Source organism: Leptodactylus fuscus, chromosome 7 (assembly GCF_031893055.1).
Source record: "Leptodactylus fuscus isolate aLepFus1 chromosome 7, aLepFus1.hap2, whole genome shotgun sequence".
In the NCBI taxonomy this organism is placed as follows: Eukaryota; Metazoa; Chordata; class Amphibia; order Anura; family Leptodactylidae; genus Leptodactylus; species Leptodactylus fuscus.
Window position 1 is genome coordinate 9,037,851 of NC_134271.1, and position 18,451 is coordinate 9,056,301.

The 18,451-nt window shown below is 46.9% G+C and overlaps 1 protein-coding gene across 2 annotated transcripts; it reads right to left on the reverse strand.

Moving 5' to 3' along the window:
* On the reverse strand, positions 1-11,339 carry NUCB2 (nucleobindin 2). Of its 2 annotated transcripts, none has more exons than XM_075280939.1 (13): positions 11,279-11,339; positions 6,567-6,710; positions 6,343-6,450; positions 5,704-5,830; positions 5,241-5,344; positions 4,370-4,555; positions 4,060-4,150; positions 3,669-3,727; positions 3,455-3,547; positions 2,493-2,582; positions 1,891-2,061; positions 1,669-1,750; positions 1-276 (listed from the first exon to the last, which is right to left on the reverse strand). In XM_075280939.1, the coding sequence occupies exons 1-13, from the start codon at positions 11,285-11,287 to the stop codon at positions 167-169; spliced, it is 1,374 nt and encodes a 457-aa protein (XP_075137040.1). In that variant the 5' UTR covers positions 11,288-11,339; the 3' UTR covers positions 1-166. The 2 variants fall into 2 exon arrangements, with proteins under 2 accessions (XP_075137040.1, XP_075137039.1); XM_075280938.1 differs by having other exon boundaries at positions 2,493-2,578; positions 3,451-3,547.
* Between the last annotated feature and the right edge of the window lie 7,112 nt (positions 11,340-18,451).

Below are 18,451 nucleotides of genomic sequence, written 5' to 3' on the forward strand. Positions count from 1 at the left end.
CACAGAAAATAACAAGATTTTATTCTCCTGGTTGGTCCTGGGCACAGAGTATGAGGGTGTCTAACATCGATAGGTTGGGGGGCAGAGGGGACCCCAAAATAATGAGCAGTTTGTAGGCAGATTGTTCAGTAGTTTTCAGGTAGTGTCCATTCAGGGCGGCTGCCACTTACGGGGTTTGCTGACTGTGTGCTACTGCCGCCTCCGGCAAATGTCCCGGGGGCAACGGCTGATGATTCCCAACTTCTGGAGATGCCAAGTGACTTATCTGTTCACCAGCTATGAAAGGGAAAAGAGATCAGAAGATCACATATACTACTACCACCATCATCATCACCATTATCAGTCTTGAGCTCAGTCAAAGAACATGTACTATTACCACCACCATCATCATCAGTCCTGGGCTCAGTCATTAGACTACTACTACTGCTATCATCACCATCAATCCTGAGATCAGTTAGTAGAAAACATCTACTACAGCCACAATCATCATCAAGATTATCAGTAACAAATGAGCTCATGATGATGTCACTGCCCTATAAGCCCAAGACCTCTCCTCTGCACGGCTTCTACATGACTGAAGACGTGTGAACACGGTTGTAGCGCTCCAGCTGGTTTTCACTGCCTGGACCCTCCTTGCGTGAAACTCTTACATCTGGGCTATATATGCTGACCCGGCTTGTCCTCCCTCATCTAGGCTGTATCTGCAGGCCTGGCCTTCCCTTCTTCATCTGAGCTGTATCTGCTGGCCTGGCCCATCCTCCCTCATCTGGGCTGTATCTGCTGGCCTGGCCCATCCTCTCTCATCTGGGCTATATCTGCAGGCCTGGCCTTCCCTTCTTCATCTGAGCTGTATCTGCTGGCCTGGCCCATCCTCTCTCATCTGGGCTGTATCTGCAGGCCTGGCCTTCCCTTCTTCATCTGAGCTGTATCTGCTGGCCTGGCCAGCCCTCTCTCATCTGTGCTGTATCTGCAGGCCTGGCCTTCCCTTCTTCATCTGAGCTGTATCTGCTGGCCCGGCCTCCCTCATCTGAGCTGTATCTGCTGGCCTGGCCCATCCTCTCTCATCTGGGCTGTATCTGCAGGCCTGGCCTTCCCTTCTTCATCTGAGCTGTATCTGCTGGCCTGGCCAGCCCTCTCTCATCTGTGCTGTATCTGCAGGCCTGGCCTTCCCTTCTTCATCTGAGCTGTATCTGCTGGCCCGGCCTCCCTCATCTGGGCTGTATCTGCTGGCCTGGCCCATCCTCCCTCATCTGGGCTGTATCTGCTGGCCTGGCCCGTCCTCTCTCATCTGAGCTGTATCTGCTGGCCTGGCCTGTCCTCCCTCATGTGGGCTGTATCTGGTGGCCCGGCCTGTCCTCCCTCATCTGGGCTGTATCTGCTGGCCCGGCCTGTCCTCTCTCATCTGGGCTGTATCTGCTGGCCCGGCCTGTCCTCTCTCATCTGGGCTGTATCTGCTGGCCCGGCCTGTCCTCCCTCATCTGGGCTGTATCTGCTGGTCCGGCCTGTCCTCCCTCATCTGGGCTGTATCTGCTGGCCCGGCCCGTCCTCTCTCATCTGGGCTGTATCTGCTGGCCCGACCTGCCCTCCTTCATATTGGATTGTATTTGTCTCAGCAAAAGGGCAGATGATCCTGGTGGATCAAGTATAATGCATCATATTGGAACATACCTGGTTGGAAATGAGCTCCAGTATCAGCGACTGGGGGGGAAACTGGCGGTTGCTGCTTCTTCTGCTCCATTTGCTGTACAACCTGGAGAAACAAAAGTGATGAAATGCAATGTTAGCAGTGACTATTATGAGTGGAGCAGCACTGCATGGTGCTGTCAGCCTACTATCCATCCAGTGCAGCTAATCCTACAGGCGTGCATCCAGCGCCAATGCCCGGGTTACCTGCTGCAGTTCCTGCCGCTGGGCCTGGATGTACTGGTGCTGTTTGTGCAGTTCCTCCTGCTGTCTGTCCAGTTCATCTTTCTTCCTCTTCAATTCATCTTCTGTGTTAGAAATATGTCTCTCAAACTCCTGCAGCTCCTCCTCGGTGTAGACCGGCTGATCATCCAGGGTCTGACCACAAAAAAACAGACGAGTAAGGTCACAGGGAAACAGGAAAGAAAGGCAGATGGGCCATGGTCAGGAGCAAAAAGAGACAGAACATCAGCGTGCAGCTCTGGGTGATATCCTATGGGCACTGGTGGGGGAGGCCGGGGGTGACTTCTACCTTCATCAGACCTTTGTGATTATGTGCAATGCTCAGTTCTGATCCACATATATATATATATATATATATATATATCCATTATATAGAAATGAGGATATGATACGGTCCAGACACTTGCTGGAGGATTGGTAAATCAAGAGAGAAAATGGCTTCACCCTCTATCACTCAGAGAGACAGGTTTTACCCCATGCCATCATTCAGACAGTCTGGCTTCACTCCCTCCATCACCCAAAGAATAGGATTCACCCCCTATCACTCAGAGAGGACGGCACATTACCTCCCAGACATCTGGCTCCAAGTACTCCTTCTTCTCTGTAGCTCGAAGGAACTCTTCTAGGTTTATCAGTCGATCCTTATCCACATCTACCTGCAACGACACCAAACAATAACGTCTGATATAATCATCAGGGAAGCGACAAAATATCTCACAATATACCCACTGTGCTTCCTGGTACGTTGCCTATAGTAGTGCAATCTGCAGTTTTATTCTGTCAATAATAATGTACCCGACCCCATTATGTATTATAAACTAAAGCCACGAGACCTGTGTGAACTGAGCCATAGACAAAATCAGAGAATGGAAAAGAAAGGACAAAGAGGGGAAAAGGAGAGTAAGGATGAGAAAAACAAAAACAGAGTCATCTACACTGGTCACAGGCATCAGAAGGGGTCACGTATCATCACGTGTGCCTGCCAGTTATACGTACACGTGCGAACATGGATGTGGACGCTGACAGGCATCAGAAGGGGCCACAGTCTCACAGTTTCTCCTACAGCCTCCAATTTCACAGTTTTATGTTCAGGAAATAGATTTCTTTTCACTTCTTCTGGTTTGCACTTTGCAAAACAGGGGGCAAATCCTCTTGTGACAATGAGAGTGTGGGGAGACCATTAGCCAGGAGCTGCTCTCAGTGATCAGCAAGTGGTTGCAGCTGTAGTTGCCGTATACCCCTGACGTGCATGGTCATGGTCAGGCTGACAGGTTGGCACTACAGTATTTATCTGGAAGCTGCGACCAAAAATGCACTTTAACCTGTGACCTGCGGAGAACAGCACCTCATCCTGAAGCCTTTATACATGAGACATCTGCCTGGGGAGTCACATATTACATTGTTCCCTGGAGAAGGTGTAGACTTAGTTGCTGCCCCTCCTGACACTCTGCCCCTGTACAGCTCTGCCCATCAGTGTTCCAACCATCGATGCCTATAATGCTGCCCCCATTTCCCCGGCACTACTCACCTCATTCATCACATGTTCTCTCATCCGTAATCGTTCTTCCTCCATCTCCACCATGTCATCCTCCTCATTTTTGGGGTCATAAGCTTTCTCCAACTACAATAAACCAGGGAATATCACTTCATTGGAAATTTTCAGCAGATGTGGGCCAAATGGGGCTGTATGAGTCAACCTCCATGGCCATGACATGGTCACAGACACAGGAGCGTCCCCTTACCTCCTTAGTAAAGAGTGCCTCCAGCTCCTGCTCATCAATGAAGCCATCACCGTTGGTGTCTGTAAGAAGATGCACAAACTGCAGTGACAGGATATAATATTCCAGCTCCTGCCTGCTGGTCCCCATAGCTCAGGGGTAACCGATACAGCCATATAGATAACTGGATATATTATGAGGCACACTAGGCACATACCAAGGTCAGCCATCTATACACGACCTCAGATGTGGAGGTAGACATGTCTCATCCCTGATGTCAGCAGATGTATTCACCAGCCACCACCTCCTTTTTACTATGCTATAAACCCTCTGTCTCCTGGCCAGTGCCCCATGGACATGCCCAGTGGTCAGCCATGATGTGACATCCTTGGAATAAAGAACGCAAATGACTTACCATGCAGCTTAAAGAAAGTCTTGGGATCAAAATCTGAGGGATCCAGACCGTCCGACTCCTCCCAGACCTCCTTCAGCTGATCCTTGCTGCCCTGGGGAGGTGATAGTTACTGTTAGAGTAGTGTCCAGCGTCAATAATAAATGATTATGGATTATGGGGTGGCTGTAGAAGCTGAGAGCAGATACGATGTAGACCCCCTAAGTGACGAGCGCCATCGGTCAGCGGACAAGAGTTGTCTCCAGCTGATGTCACCAATCAATCGTAAGACTGGGGAGGAAAAAAATGTGCCTACAGCAGCTGTATTACTTACAGGGTGGTTGATTTGGGGGTGATCTTTATGTTTCTTCTTCATCTCCTCGTATCGGGCTTCCTCCCGTTTGCGCGCCTCCTCGTCCAGGCTCTTCAGATATTCTCTTCTCTCATGTTCCTTCAGCATCTCGTAACGCTTGAACTCATCATGATGCTTTTTGTCATAGTTCTCTAAGTCCTTTGTGGCCTGAAAACAGCAAAGTGTAATGCATCAAACTGTCCACCAGATGGCGCCATTATACCCTATCATTATTCTACAAGGGCCGTTGTGGATATAGTGGTGTATGGAGCGTTACTGATTTCTAGGATGTTACTCATTTATGGGTTGTTACTGTCCGCTCCGTCTGCCACTTTGTGGTTCATGTTAGCTGCCAGTAAGCCATAAATCTAAGCCTAAAACATGGAAACTTCTTCAATACAAAGTGCAACAAATGGAGGTGACAACAGATAAACCTGTGACAAAACAGCCTGCAAATGGGGCCACACGGTGGCTCAGTGGTTAGCACTGCAGCCTTGCAGCGCTGGAGTCCTGGTGTTCAAATCCCGCCAAGGGCATAAAACCATCTGCAAGGAGTTTGTATGTTCTCCCCGTGTTTGCATGGATTTCCATCCCATATTCCAAAAAAAAAAAAGACATAATGACAGGGAAAAATGTACATTGTGAGCTCTATGTGGGGCTCACAATCTACATAATAATAATAATAAAAAACAAAACAAAAAACAGCCTGCAAATGAAAATATAAGTGATGTACGAGGGATTTAGAGATTTATATACAGGGACGTCACTGTTGCCCCACCTGGACATAGCCTTGTGCCAGGATCAGCCACACATCTGTCACGTCTTAGGGTGACATCACAGGGTCTATACTCACCGCTTTGATCAGCATGTCCAAGTCTTGGGGTTCAAAGGAGTCAGGCTTCATGTGATTGAGGTGATTGAACTGCTTGAGGAGTAAGCGGCGATCAATGCCAGTACCTGTGAGAAAGAGCCCCCAATATCACATACAGTGCCTGCAAGGTCACCCCCAGATCTCCTTTGTAATACTGCTCCCCAATATACAGTTCCTGCAGGTTCACCCCTAGATCTCCCATGAAATACCGACACAAAGTCATAAAGTGTGTACAGGGTCACCGCTGCATCTCCCCAAAGTGCTGACCCCTTCTATCATATACAGTGCATGCAGGGTAACCCCAGATTACCTGTGAAATAGTGGGGGAGGGGACAGTCAGCAAGACACATCAGGCACCTCTGTTATTAACTGGAGGGGTCTATTCCAGGTGCTGCAAAATACAAACAGCCCCCCCCCCCCCCAGATCTAAAGAAGAACCTCTCACCCTCCGGGGAGCTGATCTTCGCCTTAATCAGCATCCGCAGACGAGCCACCTCCTGTCGCTTCAACTCGTCCAGCTTGGTACGGACATGATGGCCGACCAGGTCCAGCTCCTTACTGATCTTCCCGCTCTGTGGAAATGTACAAGAGAACAAAACCCAGTAATTATCATGTTCTGCTGCTGTATATACGTGCCCCCCTGCTGTGTTTTGCTGCTGTATATACGTGCCCCTGGGGTGTGTTTTGCTGCTGTATATACGTGCCCCCCTGCTGTGTTCTGCTGCTGTATGTACATGCCCCCCTACTGTGTTCTGCTGCTGTATATACGTTCCCCTGGGGTGTGTACTGCTGCTGTATATACGTGCCCCCAGTGTGTTCTGCTGCTGTATATACGTGCCCCCGGGGTGTGTACTGCTGCTGTACACACGTGCCCCCCTGCTGTGTTTTGCTGCTGTATATACATGCCCCCCTGCTGTGTTTTGCTGCTGTATATACGTGCCCCTGGGGTGTGTTTTGCTGCTGTATATACGTGCCCCCCTACTGTGTTCTGCTGCTGTATATACGTTCCCCTGGGGTGTGTACTGCTGCTGTATATACGTGCCCCCCTACTGCTGCTGTATATATGTGCTCCTGGGCATCTCACCTTTATGTCCTCGATGTCAGCATTCTGGATCTTCTCTCGGAAATGCTGGTCGGTCTCCAGGACTTCCACCACTTGCCTGAGGTAACGGTCATAGTAAAGTCCTGTGTCCTATCACAAGAAACAAGTCAGCACCACATACACCGATCACCTGCACCCCCTGCGACTGACACCGCAGGGTGGAATAACACTGCTATAAGATGCATGACATGCCATTGGATACTCACAGAGGACTGAGACTTCTGCCCGTCATCTGCTGCTTCCACATTCACCTTGGTCTTATCTGTGTCGATGGGCACCGCACCCACTGTTAACAGGGAGCAGATCAGTAGTAGACTGGTAGGACGGAGGCGCCAACTCCACCATCGTATCTGCAGAGAGGTCACCACACATATAACCTTTGGCCAGAATAGCAAAGAAAATTACATTTTTTGCAACTTTGTAAGCAAATTGTGACTCTTAAAAGGAACCGGTCATATTGATTTTTTCTTTTTTTTTATTTTACATCCATCTGTGCCCGCATTTAAAAACAATAGACCTTGATGCTTGCTTAGATATAAGTCTTATCGGACTCCTCTCTGGGGCTCGGGTTTATTATTTTTATTGGGGACACTGACGATTTATAATAGGGCAATCTGAGATACTAAACTCCAAGTCTATAAGAGCCTGTGGATGGTTTAGTGTCCCAAATCGCCCTGACAGATTCCCTTTGTGTTTTATCTCTGCTCCTGTTTGTGAATGGAAACACACAGGCCTTACACTTCTCACAGCTGAGGGCCTGTAACAATGTATCCGTCTGTGTATATAACACAGCAGCAGCACAAATCTCTCTGTCCTGGACTCCCCTACATGGGACTGCAGGAGGTCGGATGTTGGGTCATATCCCGGAGTTGGCTGATGGGTTGGGTCACGGTAACCTGAAGAATATTACACAATGGCGGCTCCAGACGGGCGTGAGCTGCTATATCATCACAGCACATCCCTATAAACCAGCGACCCGCCCCTCATTAATCTCCTCCACACCAATGTCACTGAGGAGGCCGAAACACACATGTTGTCGTCTCCTCGTGTGGTTACACGCCACATGCCTGGCAACTGCCCTGAAGATTGATTAGATACCGTTAAGCTGGACATTTACGACTGATCTGATTGGATAGAAATTGGACAGATATCTGTAGTTCTAAATATCTCCCACAATAGAATCTGTGGGATGTCTGGTATGATATGGGTGTGTGATATGATGATGGTGTGTGATATAATACCTGATACAGGTCTGACACAACTGGGGCAATTTATTAAAGAGGTTGTCTGGGATAATTTGAACTCCGTACACTGACCTAAACACCCTCCTACTTTCTAAATAACATTATTAATAAAAATGTATATTTACCTATATCCCTGGAGCGGTCATGTGACTGCCCCAGGGACCCCCCCCCCCATCTACTCCATCATACTTACCATCCATGGCTTCTTCCGGTGAGATGGCTCCTCCCTCTGTAGTGAAGTGGCCGGGTGCGCGGTCTTCTCAACTGTGCGCGCCGCTGCTGGTAATTCACCTCTACTGAGCATCTACACATGTGCAGTAGAGGTGGACCATCGCTGGAGAAGGACTGAATCAGTACAGGAGGAGACGCGCGAAGGGGAAGTATATACTATGGGTCAGGGGTTGGGCTGAGTAGGTAGGGAAGGGTGGGATAGCTAGAAAGACAGGGTGGGGGTGTATGGGAGGGGAGTAAGGTAAGGGGGGGAGTGAGGAAGTTACATAGCAGGAAGCAAAACCATGTGAACAATAGCAGGAGACACCAGGAGAGACACCAAGAAATCACCCCAAACACCCTAAAAAGTATATGGGTGCATTTATTAACCCATTAGTAGCACTAAAAGACACATTTAAAGGGGCTCTATCACTGGGAAAAGTCATTTTTATCTAAACACATCCTTGCATAGGCTTTAGAAATGCGATTCCACACCTACCTTTAGTATGTAGATCGCCTCAGCGGTCTCTGAATAAGTCTGTTTTTATTCATATGCTAATGAGCTTCTTGCCAGCACAGGAAGTTCCCAGCAGCCTCCTCTCTTCTATTATCTCCTATGTGTGAGGCAAACAGGAAGCTGAGTCACCAGCAGCAGCAGCAGCCTCCCATAGGAAACAATAGCAAAGGGGGTGCACGATGCATCGTGCACCAGTCTAATTAGCATATGAATAAAAACGGACTTATTCAGAAACCACTGAGGCAATCTACATACTATAGGTAGGTGTGGAATAGACTTTCTAAAGCCTATGCAAAGATGTGATTAGTTAAAAATGACTTTTCCCAGTGAGAGAGCCCCTTTAAAAAAAAAAAAACTGTTTTTGCCTAGAAAACCCCTTTAAGACTGACACATTGTCAATGATGACGGCAATGATGTCTAATACAATATGTAATATGGTGTCTGAGATGTGTGACATGAAGTCAAATATAATCTGTGATTAGCAACAACTTATTTGATAGGATAGGATATCTGATGTGTGATATGATGTCTAACAATATGTAATGTAATATGTCTAATATAAAATCAGATATGATGTGTATATAAATAATATGATAAATGTGTTATATCCTATCAGACTGATAGACTCTCTCACGGCCAAGTGTGCAAGTCCAGGGGATTCTGACTTTTTGAATGGAAGGTATTCAGATGACATCCAAGTGTTTTCTGTGTTACACTGATTTCAATCGGGGGTTTCTGTTCCATTTCTGCAAAGCTGGATAGGACCTGCTCCATAATTATTGGAACCGAGAGTCGGCGCCCCCCTCGGACTGCACACTCAGTCATGGAGCCCGTACATAGATGCTGGGGCCCCCAAATATGTTTGCTATGACTTAACATATGGTGAGCTGATCTGCAGGGCCCGGGGTGTTCTCACGAGGCATCACAAGAATAAGGCAGCCGATAAATATTTATCCAGAGAGTGATAATCCAGGTCATGATTTATAAGCTGCTAAACCAGTTCTATCACCAGCGCAGGAACCGATCCAGAGCCGAGGAAGACGCCGAGACAGGGAGGACAATGGTGACACAACAGGACCGCAGGCAACAAGCCATGAGGGTGGGAAGATCCTGCTTACACATATCTGAACATGCTGGGATGCAGTGTAAAGCATGGAGGCCAAGTCACTCAGGAGAAAGAAGGGAAGGTGCAGACTCAGGGTGCATGCACACTACGTAACGCCGGGCGTGTATGAGAGCCGTACACGCCGGCGTTACAGCAGGGCTGCCGAACACTTCCCATTCACTTCAATGGGAGCGCTCGTAAACGCCGCTGTTACGAGCGCTCCCATTGAAGTGAATGGGAAGTGTTCGGCAGTCTGCCGTAATGCCGGCGTGTACGGCTCTCATACACGCCCGGCGTTACGTAGTGTGCATGCACCCTTAGACTCTAAACTGATAACATCTGTAATCCTAAGGAGAAGTGGTACTGTGCAGTGTCCATACATATAAGTGGTACTGTGCACTGTCATATATACAGGACAAGAGAAGTGGTACTGTGCACTGTCCATATATACAGAACAAGAGAAGTGGTACTGTGCACTGTCCATATATACAGTATAAGAGAAGTGGTACTGTGCAGTGTCCATATATACAGTATAAGAGAAGTGGTACTGTGCACTGTCCATATATACAGTATAAGAGAAGTGGTACTGTGCACTGTCCATATATACAGTATAAGAGAAGTGATACTGTGCACTGTCCATATATACAGTATAAGAGAAGTGGTACTGTGCACTGTCATATATACAGGACAAGAGAAGTGGTACTGTGCACTGTCCATACATACAGAACAAGAGAAGTGGTACTGTGCACTGTCCATATATACAGAACAAGAGAAGTGGTACTGTGCACTGTCCATATATACAGAACAAGAGAAGTGGTACTGTGCACTGTCCATATATACAGTATAAGAGAAGTGGTACTGTGCAGTGTCCATATATACAGTATAAGAGAAGTGGTACTGTGCACTGTCCATATATACAGTATAAGAGAAGTGGTACTGTGCACTGTCCATATATACAGTATAAGAGAAGTGGTACTGTGCACTGTCTATATATACAGGACTAGAGAAGTGATACTGTGCACTGTCCATATACACAGGACTAGAGAAGTGATACTGTGCACTGTCCATATATACAGTATAAGAGAAGTGGTACTGTGCACTGCCCATATATACAGGACAGGAGAAGTGGTACTGTGCACTATCCATATATACAGTATAAGAGAAGTGGTACTGTGCACTGTCCATATATACAGTATAAGAGAAGTGGTACTGTGCACTGTCCATATATACAGGACAGGAGAAGTAGTACTGTGCTCTGTCCATATATACAGGACAAGAGAAGTGGTGCTGTGCACTGTCCATATATACAGTATAAGAGAAGTGGTACTGTGCACTGTCCATATATACAGGACAGGAGAAGTAGTACTGTGCTCTGTCCATATATACAGGACAGGAGAAGTGGTACTGTGCAGTGCCCATATATACAGTATAAGAGAAGTGGTACTGTGCACTGTCCATATATACAGGACAGGAGAAGTAGTACTGTGCTCTGTCCATATATACAGGACAGGAGAAGGGGTACTGTGCACTGTCCATATATACAGTATAAGAGAAGTGGTACTGTGCACTGTCCATATATACAGTATAAGAGAAGTAGTACTGTGCTCTGTCCATATATACAGGACAAGAGAAGTGGTACTGTGCACTGTCCATATATACAGTATAAGAGAAGTGGTACTGTGCACTGTCCATATATACAGGACCTGGTGCCGGGTATTACGCACGATACATCACACTGTCGCCCATGTACAGGCAGTACGTTACAGCCACCCCCGTGTTTGCCCCCGGTTCCTTGCCCTGCCCTCTGCTCCCCATGTTCCCGATCTCTGCCCCGGTCCTCACCTCATCCATGTTCCCGGTCCCGGTTTCAGCCGCTCTATTCCGGGATCGTTCTCCAAACCCCGCCCACAACTAAACGAAATCTCCGCCCATACAACTAGTCCCTTCCAAAACACAGTACAGACACGCCCTCTCACACGGACAAGCAAGTGTTGCCATGGAAACGTACTCCGGCAGCAGGCTCCTGATTGGCTCTTTACTATATTACGTCATTGGGTCGCGGTGATCGGTAACTGGCTGTTAGCTGTGAGCTCAACCAAGCTCGTCAGAGAGGTCGGCTAACGTGGCGCTGTGATAGCGAGATATTAGCGCTACCTAGCAACCTGCAGCCTCTCCTCCTTGTTACCTGGCAACACAAGTGAGCCACACCTAAGTCATCTCACCCAACAAGCCCATCCAGCCTAGTGAGTAGCCCACATATCCCTGCACCCCCCCTGGTGCACACCAAGACTCCAGACTGTCCCCTCAGGGAGCCCCCAAACTGCCCCCTAATTGTTACCCCAATCCAGACAACGTGAGCCCTCCTTCCTTGGTGAATACTCCACTACCACAACTGCTGTGTGAGGCTGAGCTGCGCCTGCTCTCCGCTGGGGGATTCCATCCCTAATTCTGATTGAAAGATGAGAGAAAGGTGATGTAGGCAGGAAACCCATTATAGTCTATGAGGTCAGTGTGTTACTGCGGGTAACCGCGTTTTAAGCGTATTCGGTTTACTTTGACCAAACGCAGGTGTGAACCTATCATCAGTCCATCCTTATTACTGCTCCTGGTGTATGGTCACCTTCATTGCCACATTCCCACCAGTTGTGTACGTCCACCGTCACTATCACCCCAATGTGTACGTCCACCGTCACTACCACTACCTGTATATATGGGCAGTGCACAGTACCACTTCTCCTGTCCTGTATATATGGGCAGTGCACAGTACCACTTCTCCTGTCCTGTATATATGGACAGTGCACAGTACCACTTCTCCTGTCCTGTATATATGGACACTGCACAGTACCACTTCTCCTGTCCTGTATATATGGACAGTGCACAGTACCACTTCTCCTGTCCTGTATATATGGACACTGCACAGTACCACTTCTCTTGTTCTGTATATATGGATGCTGCACAGTACCACTTCTCTTATACTGTATATATGGACAGTGCACAGTATCACTTCTCTTGTCCTGTATATATGGACACTGCACAGTACCACTTCTCATGTCCTGTATATATGGACACTGCACAGTACCACTTCTCTTATACTGTATATATGGACAGTGCACAGTACCACTTCTCCTGTCCTGTACATATGGACAGTGCACAGTATCACTTCTCTAGTCCTGTATATATGGACAGTGCACAGTACCACTTCTCCTGTCCTGTATATATGGACACTGCACAGTACCACTTCTCTTGTCCTGTATATATGGACAGAGCACAGTACCACTTCTCCTGTCCTGTATATATGGACAGAGCACAGTACCACTTCTCCTGTCCTGTATATATGGGCAGTGCACAGTACCACTTCTCTTATACTGTATATATGGACAGTGCACAGTACCACTTCTCTTATACTGTATATATGGACAGTGCACAGTACCATTTCTCTTATACTGTATATATGGACAGTGCACAGTATCACTTCTCTAGTCCTGTATATATGGACAGTGCACAGTATCACTTCTCTAGTCCTGTATATATGGACAGTGCACAGTACCACTTCTCCTGTCCTGTATATATGGGCAGTGCACAGTACCACTTCTCTTATACTGTATATATGGACAGTGCACAGTATCACTTCTCTAGTCCTGTATATATGGACAGTACACAGTACCACTTCTCCTGTCCTGCTGCTCTGTCCCTTATGTTTTAGGGTGCGTTCACACAATGTAAAATACAGCGCAAGCTGGGACGTATACGCGTGTCAGCATTTTGCGCGCTCAAAAAGATCCGATTGATTTCAATGGGAGTTACGGGCAAAATTACGGTCGCAAAATAACGCAGCGTATACGCTCGTAACTCCCATTGAAATCAATGGGATCTTTTTGAGCGCGCAAAATGCTGACACGCGTATACATCCCAGCTTGCGCTCCATTTTACATCGTGTGAACGCACCCTTGGGGAGCCTTCACACAATGTAACGCTGCGCTCATTCTGATCGTAAAAACACGTTCAGAATGAGCGCGTAAAAAGCAGCTCCCATTGACTGGAATGGGTGCCGGCATACGTGCGCTCCCCATTGAAATCAATGGGAGGCTTTTTTCCCTATGCTTTCATTGTATTACGCGCGTATGCCACTCCCATTCAAGTCAAAGGGAGCTGCTTTTTACGCGCTCATTATGAACGTGTTTTTACAATCAGAATGAGCGCAGCGTTACATCGTGTGAAGGCTCCCTTTCACTGCAGTTTTGCTTCCTTAGGATTACAGATGTTATTAGTTTAGAGTCTGAGTCTGAACCTTGCCTTCTTTCTCCTGAGTGACTTGGCGCTTCAATCCTGCCTTTGCTGTGTGGTGACACACGGCCCCAACTGTTGGTGTGATGATGTGGGGGCCATCACATGGGACAGTCGGTCACCCCTAGTAGTGATATGAGGACACTAACAGCTCAGTGATATGTACAGACACTTGTGTTGTCTTTGTCACCCCTTGTCATACCACTTCCACCATACGACTTCCTCAATTAATGTCTGGCCACCTAAATCTGCCTCCCCTGCTGCCACTGTGCATCATACTTTCCAATCCCCAACGTGTGTACATCTGCCCTCACTACCGCTCCTCCATCTGTCCTCCCTTCCTTTCACAGTCTGTAAAATCCATTCTCCTTTAAAGGCCACTCTTCGTTTATGTACATACATTCTGCATGCTACTACCCCCACTTACATGTAGTATGTCCATCCTTCCTGCAACTCTTTTTACCCCAGTTCACTTTTGCAAATGTTCATCTACTGTATAACCCCCCCAGTGTCTATATATCATCACCCTACTACCTCAGTGTCTACATCTGTCCTCCCTATCTTTTTTTTGCAGTTTACAAGGTCCCAGTTTAGTCCTTATTAGAATATTGTATGTACATGAACCCCTTGGTGATAGATCATTGCCTGCTAGACGCCTCTCTAACACACTCGAAGACTTCGTGCCCAGGTGACAGAATTTGAAAGGGGGCGCTTTATTGGACTTAGGGTAACAGGATGGTCGTAGTAATGAATTGCATGTTCTGACCTAACTGTTAGGAGATGTTGGGAGCAATCATCACGTGAAGGTGTGAACAGGCTCCAAAGAGCGAGACACGACCACATGGAGATGGGATCAATTCATTTTTTGACAATCACAAGCAGCTTCCTCAGTTTCCTTGTCCACCAGACACTGGTGAACCTTTATTACTAGAGATGAGCAAGTACTGTTCAGATCAGCCGATCCGAACAGCACGCACGCATTGAAATGAATTGACGTAGCCGGCACGCGGGGGGTTAAGCAGCCGGCCGGCGTCAAAGCGGAAGTACCAGGTGCTTCCATTCATTTCAATGCGTGCGTGCTGTTCGGATCGGCTGATCCGAACAGTACTCGCTCATCTCTATTTATTACACACCCGGACAATTTCTGTGCTGTTAGCAGAAGGAATTTGGTGTCTTTACTTTACCTGCCATTCATAGTCAGCCACTGTCACCTTTGTTTGCATTAGTGTCATGAAACCTGGACTGCTGCAGACGTGAACCGTATCAACAAATCCAAGTTCTGTTTGGGATCAGATGACAGTCAGGTTGCAGTATAGGGACCTCGTGCTGAGTGCTTCAATCCTGCCTTTGCTGTGTGGCGACACACACGGCCCCAACTATTGGTGTGATGATGTGGGGGCCATCACACGGGACAGTCGGTCACCCCTAGTAGTGATATGAGGACACTAACAGCTCAGTGATATGTACGGACACTTGTGTTGTCTTTCATGGCAGGGAGGGCAACTGGCATTTTTCAGTAGCATAATGCTCGCCCACACATATTAAGGGATTCCTAGAACTGTCTCAAGCAGATTACAACACTTTCTTGGCCTGCAAAATGACCAGCTTTATCGAGCATTAATGAGACTAACTGGACGCCAACTTCGGCAATCTACAAATGTGTGGAGGATGTACTGACACAGCTGCAACATCTGTGCGCAAATATGTTGTGGGATACCAAACTGAACCTGTTCATTTCAGTTATTAGTGATATCAGAAGATTGTAGATATAAAGCAATCGCTCACAGTTCTAAGATAAATAGACAGATAGATAGATAGATAGATAGATAGATAGATAGATAGGAGATAGATAGATAGATAGATAGATAGATAGGAGATAGATAGATAGATAGATAGATAGATAGATAGATAGATAGATATGAGATAGATAGATAGATAGATAGATAGATAGATAGATAGGAGATAGATAGATAGATAGATAGATAGATAGGAGATAGATAGATAGATAGATAGATAGATAGATAGATAGATAGATAGATATGAGATAGATAGATAGATAGATAGATAGATAGATAGATAGATAGATAGGAGATAGATAGATGGCTGGAGAAAGGACCTCTGCTACTAGGACTGAAACGTTGCATGGAACAAACCCCCAGTAATTCTGTTCACATTATTGGAGTGCTGTCCATTTGTTGTACTAGATCAGCGGTTGTCTACCTGTGGGTCGCGACCCCTTTGGGGGTCAAACAACCCTTTCCCATGGGTCACCTAAGACCGTTGGAAAACACATATTTCTGATGGTCTTAGGAACCGAGAACCCGCTCCTCTATCCGTCTCCAGGCAGGTCTTCCCACATGCAGATACACCCACATACGAGCACTCGGCGTGATGACATCATCATGTCAACCCCATCACATATACCGGTACACCTGTATTTGTACGGGGTGTGACAGGGTTGGCGCCATAATGTACTTAATGCGGACCAGTCACATGATCAGAGAGCAGCTGATGTGTTTAAAACAGCAATATGGTAAAAAAAAGTTATGGTTGGAGGGAGGGGGGTCCCCACAACATGAGGAACTGTATTAAAGGGTCACAACATTAGTAAGGTTGAAAACCGCTGTATTAGATAGATGGATCACAGGATTTGAAAGGTGAAAAAAAATGCCCCCAAAAAACATGTCATCTGCCCCAGGTGCTCCAGACCACTGTCCGGTCCAGCGGGGTCCTGTGACGTCCCGGTTCCTTTTCTTAGGCCGCTGATTGACCTCAGCAGTCACGTGCGGCCGGAACAAGTCCTGAGAAACCGCGGGATCGGAGTTTGGATTTATTTTCACCTTCCTCAGCCTCATGAGAAAAACATTTTTTCTGGACAGCCCCTGCTCATTGTCCTTTGACCGATGAGACTTCAGACAGTGACCGGTGATGCGTGTGAGACATAGAAATGTCGCCATCGCTGTCAATGAATAATCTGTACAATGGAGGACAGTAATATAAAAATACCTCATTTGTACTGAATTTACCCCCCAAATTAGAAAATACAAGTCCCGAGGGGTGATATATACTGAGGTGGGGCTGTATATCAGAGGGGTGATATATACTGTGGTAGGGCTGTATATCAGAGGGGTGATATATACTGAGGTAGGACAGTATATTAGAGGGGTGATATATACTGTGGTAGGGCTGTATATCAGAGGGGTGATATATACTGAGGTAGGACAGTATATTAGAGGGGTGATATATACTGTGGTAGGGCTGTATATCAGAGGGGTGATATATACTGAGGTAGGACAGGATATTAGAGGGGTGATATATACTGAGGTAGGGCTGTATATCAGAGGGGTGATATATACTGAGGTAGGACAGGATATTAGAGGGGTGATATATACTGTGGTAGGGCTGTATATCAGAGGGGTGATATATACTGAGGTAGGGCTGTATATCAGAGGGGTGATATATACTGAGGTAGGGCTGTATATCAGAGGGGTGATATATACTGTGGTGGGGCTGTATATCAGAGGGGTGATATATACTGAGGTAGGGCTGTATATCAGAGGGGTGATATATACTGTGGTAGGGCTGTATATCAGAGGGGTGATATATACTGAGGTAGGGCTGTATATCAGAGGGGTGATATATACTGAGGTAGGGCTGTATATCAGAGGGGGTGATATATACTGTGGTAGGGCTGTATATCAGAGGGGTGATATATACTGAGGTGGGGCTGTATATCAGAGGGGGTGATATATACTGTGGTGGGGCTGTATATCAGAGGGAGTGATATATACTGAGGTAGGGCTGTATATCAGAGGGGTGATATATACTGAGGTAGGGCTGTATATCAGAGGGGTGATATATACTGTGGTACGGCTGTATATCAGAGGGGTGATATATACTGAGGTAGGGCTGTATATCAGAGGGGTGATATATACTGAGGTAGGGCTGTATATCAGAGGGGTGATATATACTGAGGTAGGGCTGTATATCAGAGGGGTGATATATTGAGGTGGGGCTGTATATCAGAGGGGTGATATATACTGAGGTAGGGCTGTATATCAGAGTGGTGATATATACTGAGGTAGGGCTGTATATCAGAGGGGTGATATATACTGTGGTGGGGCTGTATATCAGAGGGGTGATATATTGAGGTGGGGCTGTATATCAGAGGGGTGATATATACTGAGGTAGGGCTGTATATCAGAGGGGTGATATATACTGAGGTAGGGCTGTATATCAGAGTGGTGATATATACTGAGGTAGGGCTGTATATCAGAGGGGTGATATATACTGTGGTGGGGCTGTATATCAGAGGGGTGATATATTGAGGTGGGGCTGTATATCAGAGGGGTGATATATACTGAGGTAGGGCTGTATATCAGAGGGGTGATATATACTGAGGTAGGGCTGTATATCAGAGTGGTGATATATACTGAGGTAGGGCTGTATATCAGAGGGGTGATATATACTGAGGTGGAGAAAGATATCAGAGGGGTGATATATACTGAGGTGGGACTGTATATCAGAGGGGTGATATATACTGTGGTGGGGCAGGATATCAGAGGGGTGATATATACTGTGGTGGGACTGTATATCAGAGGGGTGATATATACTGAGGTAGGGCTGTATATCAGAGGGGTGATATATACTGAGGTAGGGCTGTATATCAGAGGGGTGATAAACACTCATGTTTATGTACAGTATTGTATTATTATGCGGTTTTCTGCTTTT